Here is a 15,467-nt window from a genome sequence, read left to right on the forward strand (position 1 = left end):
AACTACACACAATTCGTAACCACACCTCATCAGCGTTAATCAAATAAAAAAGTCTAGGATTAAATGAAGAAAATGTAGAGCACCGCAGTGCCACCCTTTAAATATTGCTTCAAGCGCCCCTTGAACTTCTCTGATTGCCCCTTTGGGGCTGTACCGCCCCCGTTGAGAAACACTACTGTAAATGAGTAAAAAGATCAAATTCTTCATGGGAAGGAGAGAGAGAGAGGGTATGTACGTGTACTGTACATGTATAAGTATGCAAGTGTGCGACTGGGTGTGCTTGCGTAGGCTATACTCTAGCCAGTGATTGAAGCTGGCTGTACTGCCAGAGCACAGCGCAGTCATCTACTCAAAGAACAAGCATCTCACCGTCTGGTCACACCCCATCAGCTTCCTTCCTCCATCCTCTGCAGCACCCACTTAAAATATACTTCCTGTCCCGCAGTTTATCACCGTTTCGCTCACGTCGCACTCCCTCGGTTTTCCAGTTGGCTGCGTCACAGCGTATTTGGCCAGCGGTCACCAGGATAACAAATGACCCTGTCGCTGCTGGCCGACAACGGTCCGCTCTCGGGCTCCTTGCCCGGTCAATGAACTGCCTCCCATCTCTCGCCGCTCTTTGTTCTTCCGTGCACCGCGTTGACACGTGAGTAAATCTTCAGCGGTCCAATTCCAGAAAACAACAGTACAGTTGGTCCAATGTACGACACAGCCCCTCCACGCACACCTGTTTACACCTACAGAGAGCAGTTTCCTGGAATGCTGATGCATGGAAGGTTGTGAGTGATGGGAACTGTGTGTGTGTGTGTGTGTGTGTGTGTGTGTGTGTGTGTGTGTGTGTGTGTGTGTGTGTGTGTGTGTGTGTGTGTGTGTGTGTGTGTGTGTGTGTGTGTGTGTGTGTGTGTGTGTGTGTGTGTGTGTGTGTGCAGTGCTGGTGAGGTTGCCTGGGGCCGGGCTGTACTGGATGACCTCCAGCAGTTGGCAAGGTTCCCTCCCTCATACCTCCCTCTATCGTCTCCTGCTTTCCATTTCCCTCCACCCCTGTCCTTCCCTTCCCATCTCCCTGTCCCTCATCTCCACCTTCCTCATTCCCTCCATTTTATCTTCTTCCCTTCCGCCACCTCTACCTCAACTCTCCTTAACTGCTTGTAACAGAGAGGTCCTCTGTTACTGATGTTGGCACTTGATTGTATTTGGCACAATTTAAGTCATGATTTTAAGTATTTATTGAATTATAATCAATGTGTAATAGATATGAGGGTGATAAGAGACCAGGGGCAATATGTTTGAGTAGTGCAATATAGGGAATGCTAGGTGATGATTGAAAACTTGTAAAACATGTAGTGCTGTGCTGTGGCCAGTGTAATTGGGCTGGACCAAGTCAGAATGGCAGAGGGGGGTTGTGATATACAGTTGTGGTTGCTAAGGATATTGTGGTTGTGTAATGTTGTAGTAGTGTGAAGAATTGATATGTATGTGTTCATTGTAAGTTTTAAGATAATATGTGGGTTTATGTATTTAGTGTATACTCTATTTATTGTATGCTCTTATTTAGAATGCACCCCTTACAGTGGTATAGTCCAGGCTGGCTCATTAGCTCAGCTTAGCATAAAATGTGGCCACTTGTCATTTGATCAGAGTCTGGGTGAAGGTAGAAGAGCTGCATGTGATGTGCTTGTCCTTTTTGTATGTTCAATGGTGAATAAATACACCTTCGGGTTAAACCCTACACCAGGCCTCTGTACTACTTCCAACCGCAAGTTGGGCATTCTCACACTACTCCTTCTCTTCTCTCGCTTGGTAGCTCCCATCTCCCTCTTTCCCTGGCCTCCTCGTTCACTCCCCCTCCATCTATTCCTCCCTTCCCCTTCATCTATTCCTCAGCTCCCCGCCTCCGACTCTATACCTCCTCTACAGTACGCTTTATAGATCTCTCTCTCCAAGTACCCATTAACAGTGCACCCATCACCATCGGTTGTGTGCATACCCTGCATTCCAGCACTCTCAGCACTTTAAGGGTCATCCGCAGTGAAACAAATGAATTGCTTGGAACCCTGCAGACCCTGGTGCCATTAACCTAAATGACAGGTCGGCCGTGCAGGCTCTCGATGCAAACCGCGCTCTCATTTCCAGCGTTTCTGAATACATTCTATTTTTATTAACACAAGTTAGTTTTGGACTCTGTCCATTAACTGCTGCCGTGTGAGGGGAATTTGCTTTTATATGTAAAATCTCTGGGGGGGGAGAAAATGAACCCGTGATGAGGGCTGCACAGAAATGCAGAGAAATGATACGTGACATGGGATGCAAGTGAACACAGACCAACAGCGCTGGCATGGTTCACATTAAGGGCTTGATATACTTTGTTGTGTGTGGTTGTTGTTCAACAAAAATACCAGATCTGCAATGCGTTGTGAGCTTGTAGATTGCCTATCTTCTTGTGTGTGACATAGTCAAGTATGAATTGACAAGTCTGCCGTCAGTGGGATGGAGGTGTGGATGAGGAGCTGAGGTGAGGTCACTGGATCTTCCTTGTAGTCACTTTTTTCTTTGTCTCCATATACTGTATACTAAGATTTTTAACCCTTTTTAGTCTGTCCATCGGTCTGTCCAACATTTTGGTCCCGAACAAGATACCTTGAGGACAAATGTTCACACAAAAACTAAAATTATTCACAATATTATGAAAAAAATATTTGGAGATTTACTTCCTTGGGTTATCGCCAATTTGGTGCCGGTTACTGAGATTAGTCGTGCACGCACGCGCACACGCACAGATCCTCTTCTAGACAGCTCGCCTCCTAGGGGCAACACCGTAAATATAATTATCTGTCTCTTTTTTAGCAGTCATAATGTTTCAGTTAATAGTCTTTATCAGAATACATAAACCGGATTTGGATGTAGGCCACCTTGACTTGCACACAGTCTCCTCTTGGCCTACTTTACATGGACGATAGGGATTTTTTACTCATAAAAGAAAATGAAAACCAGTGAACACCGTACACAACTAACTATCAGAAGGCAGCCAAAGCCCAGCCTGTCCTATTTTAAAGTAAATTAACAGCTGACATACCAATGCAAGAGATGCGTACACGTACACACACTGTGACTTGTAATACACAAATGAACACATGCATGCACAGTGCACACGCACGCTGCACTCACGCACACACACGCTGACACACACACACACACACACACACACACACACACACACGCACACGCACACGCACACGCTGACGCACACACGCTGACGCACGCACACGCGTGCTCACATCACAGACAAACATAGCACAGCACTGCCTTACATAGCCCAGCACAGCACAGCCTGACATGTTGGACAGCCAGTATTTCAGCCTGGAACAGTTTTGAAGTGACATTCTGAAATCTGGATATAAAGTAGAGTCCAATAACAGCATCACTTCCTGGTTCAAAATGTAGCCATCGAAAAATAAAGCCAGCCTGTGACGTCTAATATATCTATGATATATATGACTCCAAATTTGGACAAAGTTTCAGCCTGATCAAAGCGCCATTGACTTCCATTTTAAATTAAAAAGTATAAAACGTTAGAATTTGCTGTTGATCTCTATAGGTAGTGCCTCAAAGAAACTGGGATGCCAGGTTACAATGAACCTATCATCTGTCTAAACAACATGCCATCTAAACAACATTTATAACATTTGTGGTCAACAAAAAAATAATCAAATCAGAGATTTAAAAGAAGGGTTAGGGTTAGGGCTAGGGAAAAACGCGCACGCACGCACGCACGCACGCACGCACGCACGCACGCACGCACGCACGCACGCACGCACGCACGCACGCACGCACGCACGCACGCACGCACGCACGCACGCACGCACACACACACACACACACACACACACACACACACACACACACACACACACACACACACACACACACACACACACACACACACACACACACACACACACACACACACACACACACACACACACACACACACACACACACACAGAAGAGAACAAGTGACCAAGATGCATCTATCAAAAAAAAGGTGACAAAGGATAGGCTCTCAAGGAGAGAGAAATGCTGGGGGTGAGGTGGAGTCTGAAGAGATCAGTCTACCTGTACGTACAGTACGTATACAAACAGACAGACAGACAGACAGACAGACCCCGTTCTAAACAGCATGGCCAAAAGACTTAAATCACATGGTCTCAATTTCCTCTTCTGCTTACAGATTGTCATCTCCTCATCCCACCCTCAAAGGAGGATTAGGCCAGCTGAAGCCTGAAGGTCAGCTGCAAGCCAGCTTGCACTGAAATGACATCTCCACCACCACCACACCCTTCTCCTTTCTTCTTCCGCCAAACTACTCCCCTTATCGCCAGAGTACCTACTACACACAACATTAAGCTTAGTGGATGTTGGCTGTTGAGCAGAGGCTCATTATTGGAGATGTGCCCCAGAGTGAGCGCCTCATAAAATGCCAATGTTATGTTTTATATGACCAACCATCTTCAATTTCCAGGCCTCTAAGATGAACATTAACACACAGACTCATGCATGTACATACACATGCACTCTCGCTCTCGCTCTCTCTCTCTCTCTCTCTGTCTCACTCACTCACTCACTCACTCACTCACTCACACACACACACACACGCATGCACGCACGCACGCACGCACACGCACAAGCATGCTAGTTTCACCACCAGCTTATATGCATTCAGTGTGATGTAAGGCAGTGTCTGAAAAACTTTAACACAGAGAGGAATGTTTTACATTTAATGTACGTCCTGAATTTATGCTCCTATATTGGAGTAGCATCACACAAATGTCAGCAGAACCACTTGACACCAGTTGAGAATCAGGAAGGTAAAGTGTTGAAATATAGGCACTATTTATTTGATGTATTTCATTATTATTGTTAATGAAGCACTGCCACCCTGTGGACATAATGAGTCACTGCAGCCGGCCTGTACATTGAGGAAATTGGAGGATTTGTTCGATGACATGTGTGATTTTTTTATGACAGCATATAGTGATAGGGGGAAAAAACAGTAGGTAGGACATACCGTATATGAAAATGTTTGACAAAAGTACAGTCAGTATAATACAACTTTATGGACGACATAGTATACTTAGGCTATCCCGTTGCTGTTGTTTTTGACAAAAATATTATGCCATATTTGTGGCATTAACGGTATGGTGAGTAATATTTTAGCTTATTACACGCAGCTTAGTAATAAGCTGTGTGTTAAAGTGTTCAGAACAATGGTCTCCCTTCTCTCTCCAGCTCTTTAATAAACAGAAAACACATTTTCAGGTCGTTGCCAATTTCAGCCAAACAGGAGAGAGTACCCATTTATCAGCTTCAATTTTACAGTGTTCTAGTTCCATTTTGTCTGGTCATTTCTTTGTGTCATCATCACTTCCAATTTCACTTGTTTAGCCTCTATCCTGTATGAGTTCTGTCTCCTGATTGAATGACATTTGTATCCCGACCTGAACATGTGCTTTCTGTTTACTAAAGAGAGCAGGAGAGATGTTACTGAACAACAAGGAATGTATTTATTTATTTATGTTATATAGGCATTGGTGGAAAGTTACTAAGTACATGTACTCAAGTACAGTACTTAAGTCCAATTTTGAGGTATTTGTACTTTACTTGAGTATTTCCAATTTCCAATACTTTTACTTCTACTCCACTACATCTCAGAGGGAAATATTGTACTTTTACTCCACTACAATTATTTGAAAACTTTAGTTACTAGTTACTTTGCAGATATAAATGATTACATTATAAAACAGACATTAACCACTTTAGTCCTATTTTATACCTAGGCTATTTGAAAATAGCCGATCTACAAGCTCACAACGCGTCGCATCGCGATCTAGAGCTTGTAGATCTGCATTTTAAAACATTTTACTTTCGGTACTTTAAGTACATTTTGTTACCAATACTTTTGTACTTTTACTCGAGTCAATTTTGAACACCAGACTTTTACTTGTAACAGAGTACTTCTACATTGCAGTATTGATACGTTTACTTAAGTAAAACATTTGAGTACTTTCCCACCACTGTAGGTTGTGTTTTCCATTTTGCTAGTTAGTTTCCAGTTGGTTTTGTGAAACGTGGTTGTGTTTTGCAATCCAGGCCAGTGGTGTAACAAACAAAAACAATAATTCATCACACACCCTGTTCCCTGTAGAGATGGGTCCTGTCTAAGTGAGTAATTGTCTTTCTTAAAATACCAGTGAGCTGCAGCCTTAACAAACACCAACACATGATGAGAAGCAGTGGACTGGACTGACACTGTCAAACGTTGTTGGTGTGAGGCTTTGGGCTGATGACAATAAAGTACCACATGGTTTCCACTGACAAAGTGAACAGACATATGAAGGTATTTGTTAGATAAAAGTTCAACGTTCTGAGAAATGCCTATGAGTTGAGTCATATAGGAGTTTTTAAAGTGAGATTTCTCCAATTTGGAACAGTAAAATGTTATTATATTATATGTTTACCAGTGATAGACTATGACCTTCTCACCTGGTTTCCATTGAAAAAAATGAACAGACATATGAAGGTATTTGTTAGATGAAATATATCTAAGTTCTGAGAAATGTCTACGAGTTGTAGTCATATAGGTTTTTTTTACCACTTAAACACTCAATACTTCGACTAAGTAACGGTAACTTGACCTTTGGCTCTGTATTTGGTCTGCTCCTTTGTCCTTCTACATCAACCTCTTCGTCATATCTGCTATTGTACCCCTAGGGGTCCCGGACCGCCTGTTGAAGACCCAGAGTGGCTCAAAGGAAAGCTATACATTGATGCATTCACTGTAACATCCTGATTACTTTTATATACTGAACGTACCAAGCTGCTAAGCTTCAAAGACATGGATTAGCATGCCTGAGAGCTCCCAATGAGGAACTAATACAGTATGTTGCCAGGTAACGAGACATGAAAGTGACATGGCTAAAGCATTAACATTGCTTAGATCTAAATCGTTAATTGTTTTGTATTTATTGAGATAGGGAGTGATGTGCGGGTCGGGTTTTTTCATGACCCGCCCCGCCCCAACCCGCGACGGAACGCGACCCGCCTCAACCCGCCCCGCGAACCCATATATAAATCTATGGCTCAACCCGCCCCGCGACCCGCGGTGGGAATATATATATTATATAGCGCTCTTTTAAGTACCCAAAGTCCCTTTAAATGTCTACAGTAGCACAACATTGTCATGGGCTGAATAAACAAGCATGTTGGTCAAAATAGGGTTTTTTTTTTTTTTTTTCGTGGAGAGCGGCTGACCCGCTCACCCTCAGCCCGCATAATTTTCTCTGAAATCCTGACTCGACCTACCCGCGCCGCGGGTTGACCCGCGGGTTACGGGTCGACCCGCTCATCACTAGGAGGCACCATTCTGTAAGGTAGGCTCTGGTGGGATTTGACCCTTGGCCAGCAGGGGTGTGTGCTTCCAGTTGAGCGGCTCCCAGCTATAGATTACTTGTTATGGTGGAAACTGAAGATTATTCTGCTGTTGTAGGTCATTTGTTTGAAAACTCTGCTGAATAAGAGTCAGGTAGATTATCTAAATCAGATTACCTAAAATATAATGTTGTGCACATACAACAGGATCAGGATGTTATAAAAGTGAAAGCAGGTTGCACCAACACATTTAACTAAATTAGGGCTAGTCAAGGATTTGTTGATCTAGGTTTTATTTTGAGTTAATTTTAATCATTGCTTAACAAATCAGTGATTAAAACCTTAACCTGTGCACTCAATTGAAAATGCCAACTTTGAACAGGTACAACTCATGCCCTGTTTGACCTACAGCCATGAAACTTCGATACACATGCGTCTCCTCATGCCTAACAACTTTCACACTCTGACTTTTGACCTCTGACCTTTAGATCTCCCACCATTTTGAATTATATGAAAAGCAGTTAAAACTAGAAAATATTGTTCCTATAAAGAAACAATGTGGGCTCGCTTTAAAGACCAAAAAATGTAGTTATAAAAAGTACAAATTCAGTTTGACTCTGTATCTCTGTCTTTGCTTTGTGTGTGGGTGTAGACCAGTGGTGTGTTCTAGATTTTTTGGGAGGGTATACTATAACTATTCCCCCCCTAGTTCCTCCCGCACGCGCATATAATTAATTAATTTTAAAAAATTGCGCGCGTTTCTGCCCCTCACAAACTCGGCCAGGCCCACTCTGGCCCAGTTTCACAGTAACACTGAGTACACTTACAATATGCTTTGTACTGATTTTCTACTGTTTCTTTCTAATGTTAATCACCCTGTAACTCAACCACTTTGGCCAAACTTTAGCCTTAGATGCATTTTATTTATTTTGTATTAGAAGTGCAAGGCAGTGGAGTATGGGGGGTGTGTGTGTGTGTGTGTGTGTGTGTGTGTGTGTGTGTGGGGGGGGGGGGGGGTGTCGGAGCTTGCAGTGTACAAACGTTTTAGCATCAAAATATACTTTGGGGACACCAAATAAACAGAACCAATGTTCTGTTTATTTTCCACTAGTACTGTCCAGCTTACTGTGTATGTACAGAGCCTGACAGCCAATGGGAGCTGCCAAAATCCCCTCCTTATTTGTCAGGCTTCAGCTAGTGGCCAAATCTGACTTCGGAGGCGGTTCCAGTGTCTCAGCGATCTCCCCCAACTCATCGAGTAATTCTGTGAAGGCAGGTCGTCGGAAGGATTCCACCTGAGTTACAAAGACACTTGTATTACAACCAGTTTAAAGTAATACAAAGTGAATATTTGTTTGCTGTGGTTTTTCCATTATCAGTCACACAGAAAAAGAGTTTCAAGTTCCAATGTTTGTGCTGCACAAGCTCAACAGTTGTGGTGCTGTCTATTGAACTAATTGAAATATTAAAAACATTTAAGCAATAACATTAGATAGAATCTCAGTGACCCCACTAGAGCAGTATTAAGATCTTCAATGATTCTCCATTAGCATCCTACTACAACAGCCTCTAGTCTACAACCTGTTCTCTCTCAAATGTTGTAAAACACACAACTCAGATCTATCAAATTACACATTTTCAGATCATTCTTAGAGATTTGTCCTTAATGAAATGGAAGCAAAATTGGACTTTTAAAAACAAAACATCTCAGGCATTCTTTTGTGTAAAAAAAACTCTATTAGCTATTCACTTACAGTTACTGTAATAAAGTGATTGAGTGTCACCTTCTATTTCAGGGTGTGTGCTAGGTGTTACAGAAGCATTTCTCTGTAGTTCATCTACACACATCTCCAACACACACCCGGACTACCAATGCTTCTCCAACACACGCTGAGACTATCCATCCATCCATCCATCCATCCATCCATCCATCCAGTCTGTCTACCTACCAGACAGCAGCTGGAAGCCAGTTCCAGTACACGCTGAGGACAGCCACTCACAAGCTCCCTGAAGGCCTTCACATCCAAGCCATAGTCCTAAAGCACATGAAAGCAAGGGGTGGAACAACTATTTAGTGTAACTAATACATACAATGCAAAATGGAAGAAATTAGCAGAAGATAGGATCGGTCTCATCTGTTAATCTGATCAAAATGTTGTTACTTTACTTTTACTTTATTCGTTTATTCAGAAGGGACAATGCTCAATCAACTGAACATGATGTCATGTAAACATGCCTGATTTAGCTAGAAGCTCATTTCCATCCACAGTCCCCACTCCACAAAAAAAAACTATAATACATAACAAGATAACAAATACAGAAGAGAACATACAACTAACTACAATATTGTTTTTAAGAATAATATACCTAGTTTAAGCCTAACAACAAAAAAAAATGCATACCTACTAATACCTAAAACAGCAGCATATCTAAGATTTAAAGTTTATCAGTGTTCACATGTTTGGGATATTTTTAGCCATTGCTGTAGTTGTGTTTTAAAGGTACACAGGGTGGGGCTTTCCCTTAGATTGACTGGGAGGGAGGCTATTCCATCATAAGCTTCCCTTGATGGACAGGTCATTCTGTCCAAAAGTTGTCGTCACAGTCCCCTCTGGTGTCTGACCTAGTGCCATCCAGTGACTCTCTTCCTGTGGATAAAATCTCACACTGGAGGAGGAGCCAGTCCATGTATACACTTGTAAACAAAGCAGAGACTTACAAAAGCCTTAAAATTATCAAAACTTAAGTCTTTCCAAAATGCTACAGTGATGGTATGAGTTTGGTGTTCATCAAAGTGATCTATATATTAAATACTTTTTTAAGTTTAATGATTTATTAGTGAGTCTTAAGCCTAATTTAATTTAAAAAATGACATTTTCAACTGAAAGAATGTGTTGTGGCGAGTCAGCTACAACTATGCATCCAGCTCCTGGGTTTGAATACCATACCATTAAATGTAAAGTGAAAATTAGGCAAAAATACTTTCTCCAAAGTAAATACGGGTTAAAAACTCCACCTGTGTTCTGGGCAGTATCTCTGGGTCAGCGGGGATTCTGGCCAGTATCTCACAAAGTACAATCCCAAAGGAAAACACATCAACCTGCCAGTCAAACCATGCAACACACAATCATTAATACGCAAGGATATCGCTGCTGTCAGGCACAAACCTTGTGTAACTCCATGTTTCTACTTTTTATACGGTACTTCGATATACAAAGAGTGTCAGACAAAAGTAGTGAAAATAGCAGATGTACAAGCTTACAACGTTTTGAGCTTGTAGATTGGCTATTTTCACTATTTTATTTTATTTGTAATAATAAAAAAAGGAACACTTTTGGACATACAAGGTTTCCACCCGACAGCGACGATATGTCATTTTCAAGATATGTTTATACAGTATGTAGGTTAAAATACGTACAGTCAGCATGCATTGATCCATGCATTATTTTATCTTAAAGGTGCACTTCACCCATTTCCTTATCTTCATATAATTGGTCCTTACTAATGCTCATTATTAGATGGCACAATTTCTGTTTACTCACTCTGGTTTCTGAACTGTCCACAGCCCTCTGGGACACAGAGAGAGTACACAGAAATGGTACCATCTTATAACGAGGATTAGTGAGGACCAATTATATGAAGACAGGTTGAAAATGGGTGACGTGGTCCTTTAAGCTTATCGTATCTAGCCATTACATACAGCCGCATCAGGATAAAACAGCAACAAAAAAAATATTAAGCCAAACTTTGCAGTGTAGCACAGTTTTAGTAAGTTACACTAGTGAGTCCAAGGAGTTTTGTTCAGTACCTTGCGGTCATATGGCTCTCCACGGAGCATCTCAGGGGCCATCCAGAAGGCAGAGCCTACGAGGGACAGCTTTCTGCCAGGATCTTTGACTAGCGGTTCCACTACCTCCCTGGCCAGGCCGAAGTCTGTCACCAGGGCCTCTCTGCCCCGTGATGTCACGCTGATCAGACAGTTCTGGAGGACAGAGACAAGAAGAAGATATGATCAGGGTCTTTGAGTATTGTGAAAAATGCTATACAAATAAAATGTATATTCTTTTACTTTTATTTTATTTTATTTTTTAGGTTTCTCCTGTGTGCAGTCACACTCAGCTCAGTCCAATTAGTTTGGACTCAAGCCAGGTGTGACTGCTTACCTGTTGTGCATTGATCTAATCGGTGCACACAGGATAAACCAGCCATCACCCACACCAAAATTATTACTATTATTATTAATGGAAAAAAGGAAATAATTGACAAGAGATAGACGAACAAGATATACAGACATAAGTAAATGCAGAGGATGAATTTCACATGTGTTCTTCTAACGTACGGTGACAACAACATCCAAGTACAGACAGATAGATCGTCTACATATTTGACTCTTACATGTTTATCTAGGACAGGGGTTCCCAAAGTTGGGGTCGCGACCGCACACTGACGATGGGGTCGCAAAATTATTTTGGGTCATAAAAAATAAAATAAATGTATGTATTTTTTAAATTCAATGGATGAAATACAATCTAAAAATGATTACAAAAAGTACATGTTACCATTTTAATACATTACAAATGCGCACCGAACGTGCAAGTTGATGTGCATAAAGTTTGGGAACCCCTCATATCAACAAAGTCCTGTCCTCACTTTACAACAGTGATTATTACAGTGGCTATTTCTTGCCAGCAGAGGGCAACATACGACTGTGGAAATTGATTTGAAATGAGGAGGTGAGTTCTTTAACATGGTATTTGTATGTTTCTACATTATAGTCAGAAGAGTACTCTTGAGATGAAAAATACCAGGATGAGAAGGATTGTCGACAAATCATGGTTTGCTATGAGTCAGCATTCAAATGCAAGTTTAAAAACATTTAAGTTGTGTCTTGAAAAAGGATACAGAATTCAGAAATCCCCCCCCCCCCCCCTTAGTGTGGCAGGATGTATGATGTGGTGATTTTGATCTCTACAATATTGACCAATTAACTAAAACTGTAAATGTAAGACAACTCGTGTCCATTTGCACATATCAGTTAAAGCAGGGGTGGGCAACTTTGATGATGGAGAGGGCCACTATATTTCCACACTCACTCCAGAGGGCCACATTGCTTATACTGTCGGGCAGACTCCTCTTATCTCCGTATTTTAACTTTTTTTGTAAATTAATGCCGTACTTCGCCATTCTATGTCACACAAAAGGAGCAAAGATAGCCGTTCTACAAGCGACAAACGCGTCGCACTGCGACGCGTTTTCAGCTTGTAGATCTGCTATTTTTGAATTAGAATCCAGATTTCTTTTTGCTATTTTTGAATTGGAATCCTGAAAAGTTACATTTTTATTTAATTTCAAATGCATTTAGTTATACTTATGTCAAAGGTAGGGTAAGTGATTTTCTTTGGTTAAAATAAGTGTTAAATAGCTCTATATTCTGATAGTACTCATTGCTATAGAGTGCTTGTTCAGTAAAAGGAGTCTCCTTGTCTCTCCAGCTCTTTATAAAACAGAAAACGCATTTTCGTTTCAGTTTCAGTTCCAATTTTATCCAATCAGGATAGAGAACTCAATCAGGATGTAGATTAAACAAGTGAAATTGGAAGTGGTGACACTAAGAAATGAGCAGGCAAAATTGGAACTGGAACACTATAAAAATGAAGCTTAAAATTGGTACTTTCTCCTGATTGGCTGAGATTTTGACACCTACCGGAAAATGTATTTTTTGTTTATTAAAGAGCTGGAGAGACGGGGAGACTCCTGTTACTGAACAAACACTCTATAGCAATGATTACTATCAGAATATAGTGCTTTAACCTTTTTACAAAATACTTTTTGTTTTAACCAAAAAATATCACTTACTTAAATACAAATACATAAAAAATACATATAAATAGCATTTTAATACTAGTCATTAAGCTACTTATATAGACTGAAGTAATTAAAGTGGGTCATGTTTGCATGTTTGGAATTGGAACAGCTGAAATCAATAATATATCAGTATTCCGATATTAACCTGTGGCCGCATTAAGTGAAGGTGGGGGCCGCATGTGGCCCCAGGGCCGCCAGTTGCCCCCGGGCCGCCAGTTGCCCATGTATGAGTTAAAGGGATACTTCACTTTCGGGCCGGGGACACATTTAAAAAAAATATTAAAAGTAAATGAAAAAAGTTATGGAAAATTCATGGCCCCCTCACACATTAGTAGGACACTCTAATGCGTGAGGGGGCCATGAATTTTCCATAACTTTTTCATTTATTTTTAATATTTTTTTTAAATGTGTCCCCGGCCCTAAAGTGAAGTATCCCTTTAAAGGCTTTATCCCTGGGGCCAATCTTTACAATCAGTCGATAAAATGGCCGCCATTCAGCTTGAAGCCCACAGAGTAGGCAGACAGGAAGCTCAGTAGGGTCTGCCATCAGTCAACACCTTCTCACCACACTAAATAATTCAGCCCTGACCTGGCTAATGGACAGTCACATGACAGAATGTCTTAATAGCATCCTACTAAACACTACTCCAGCTGATTAGCGTCAGGCTGTAATGGAAACCTACATGCACATAGCCCTCCATGGCAGATGACTCAACTCCACTACAGTATGGTCAAGGTTTACTATGGACAACTGTGTTTACTCACTGCTATTCCCATCTTGTGCACTTACTCTCTACTGCTGGTGGTACCTACAAGATGACCAAATAAAGTAAATCTACCCTCGAGATGCGCTTGGGTGGCGCAGTGGTAAAGTCCCTAGCCCACCGCCATGGAGGTTGTGGGTTCAAATCCGCCGTGGTGCATCCGGCTTTGTCGGGCGTCTATGCGAACACAATTCGCCGGGGGGTGGGGCGGCACCTGTCAGCAGGGAGTGTTGGGTGGGAGGAGTACGATGAAGGCTCTATGTCCTCCTGGTGGGGGCTCCTCACTGTGAGTCAGTAGGGTACAACAGCAGTGACAACACAGAAATGTGTGTGGGGAGGAATTCATTGGCATGACGACTAAAAAGGGGGTAAAAACGTATTGCCTACTCTAAATTTAGAAAAAGAGATCTGCCCTCGAGAGATGAATAAAGTCTAAAGCTTACCTTATCATACTTTACCTAGCCTTATTATGTAGTACTGAACTGTACCAGGCAGTATCCCAAAGACAAAGTTCCCCCAACCCGAGAATTGAGATCTAGTCTCAGACTGGTACCATTTATTTCTCCATCTTTTTTTTTTAACTGTGTGTAAGTAATCAGCCAATACAAAATGCTGAGTTGATCCATGTATCAAAGTTCCTCTGACTTCCCCTTACATTACTGACCATACTCCCAGCCAGGAGTACCAAATGTATGGCCAATAGTCACAAATTGCAGCACTGTGGTCAGAGGGGGCTGGATGCTGCATATCAAGAGGTTTGAGTAGCAGACTGAGAGGCTGAGGGCTGGAATGCAGGGCAGAGAGGAAAAGGACAGTGGAAGAGATGGATGGAGAGACAGCAGGAGAGATAGTGAGATGTACAGAGGGAAGGATTGAGTGACAGATGGAGGTACACCAGGTGTTGTTGTTTTTTGCCGAAGCTCGGCGGGTGTGCTTGTATGAGTGTGCGTGCGTGCGTGCGTGCGTGCGTGCGTGCGTGCGTTGCATGTGGGTCTCCAAACAAGGCGTGCTTATAAGTGAGAGCAGGCTGACGGGGACACGGCTGGTTCTGACGTCACAACATCTGGCTTCTATTACAGCCACTAAAGGTTTCTCTCTCTCTCTCTCTCTCTCTCTAGTATGTCACTGTTGGTTTCTCTTTTCAGTAGTATTTTCCATTCAGTAGCCTGTCATTACGCAGCTCTGCTGGAGCAGTTCCAGTCCCCCAAGCCTGACCACTAAATTTAGCTCTGGCCTCTCGACTCGCCGCCAAGGAAAGCAACAAGTTTCTGGGAACTAACAAGGAATAGCAAAATTGAAATTGAAATAGCATTTGGTCCTGCACCAACAGATTCAGGAATAGTCTGAGGGAGATAATGATTATTAGTGTGGCACAGTGGCTCAATGGTTAGGACTGTTGCCTCACAACAAGAA

General features: G+C 42.1%; 1 protein-coding gene across 1 annotated transcript in view; it reads right to left on the reverse strand.

Moving 5' to 3' along the window:
• Positions 1-4,825: 4,825 nt before the first annotated feature.
• LOC308088060 (dual specificity testis-specific protein kinase 1) overlaps positions 4,826-15,467 on the reverse strand; it is a 30,649-nt gene continuing 20,007 nt past the window's right edge. The window contains exons 7-10 of the mRNA XM_080432406.1: positions 11,234-11,407; positions 10,442-10,525; positions 9,375-9,461; positions 4,826-8,720 (exon numbers count right to left, since the gene is read on the reverse strand). Of these exons, the coding sequence (XP_080288532.1) occupies positions 8,616-8,720; positions 9,375-9,461; positions 10,442-10,525; positions 11,234-11,407 (450 nt within the window). The 3' untranslated portion in view covers positions 4,826-8,615. The remainder of the gene's footprint in view (positions 8,721-9,374; positions 9,462-10,441; positions 10,526-11,233; positions 11,408-15,467) is intronic.

Source organism: Gymnoscopelus braueri (genome assembly GCF_963280865.1).
Source record: "Gymnoscopelus braueri genome assembly, chromosome: 7".
Classification (NCBI taxonomy): Eukaryota; Metazoa; Chordata; class Actinopteri; order Myctophiformes; family Myctophidae; genus Gymnoscopelus; species Gymnoscopelus braueri.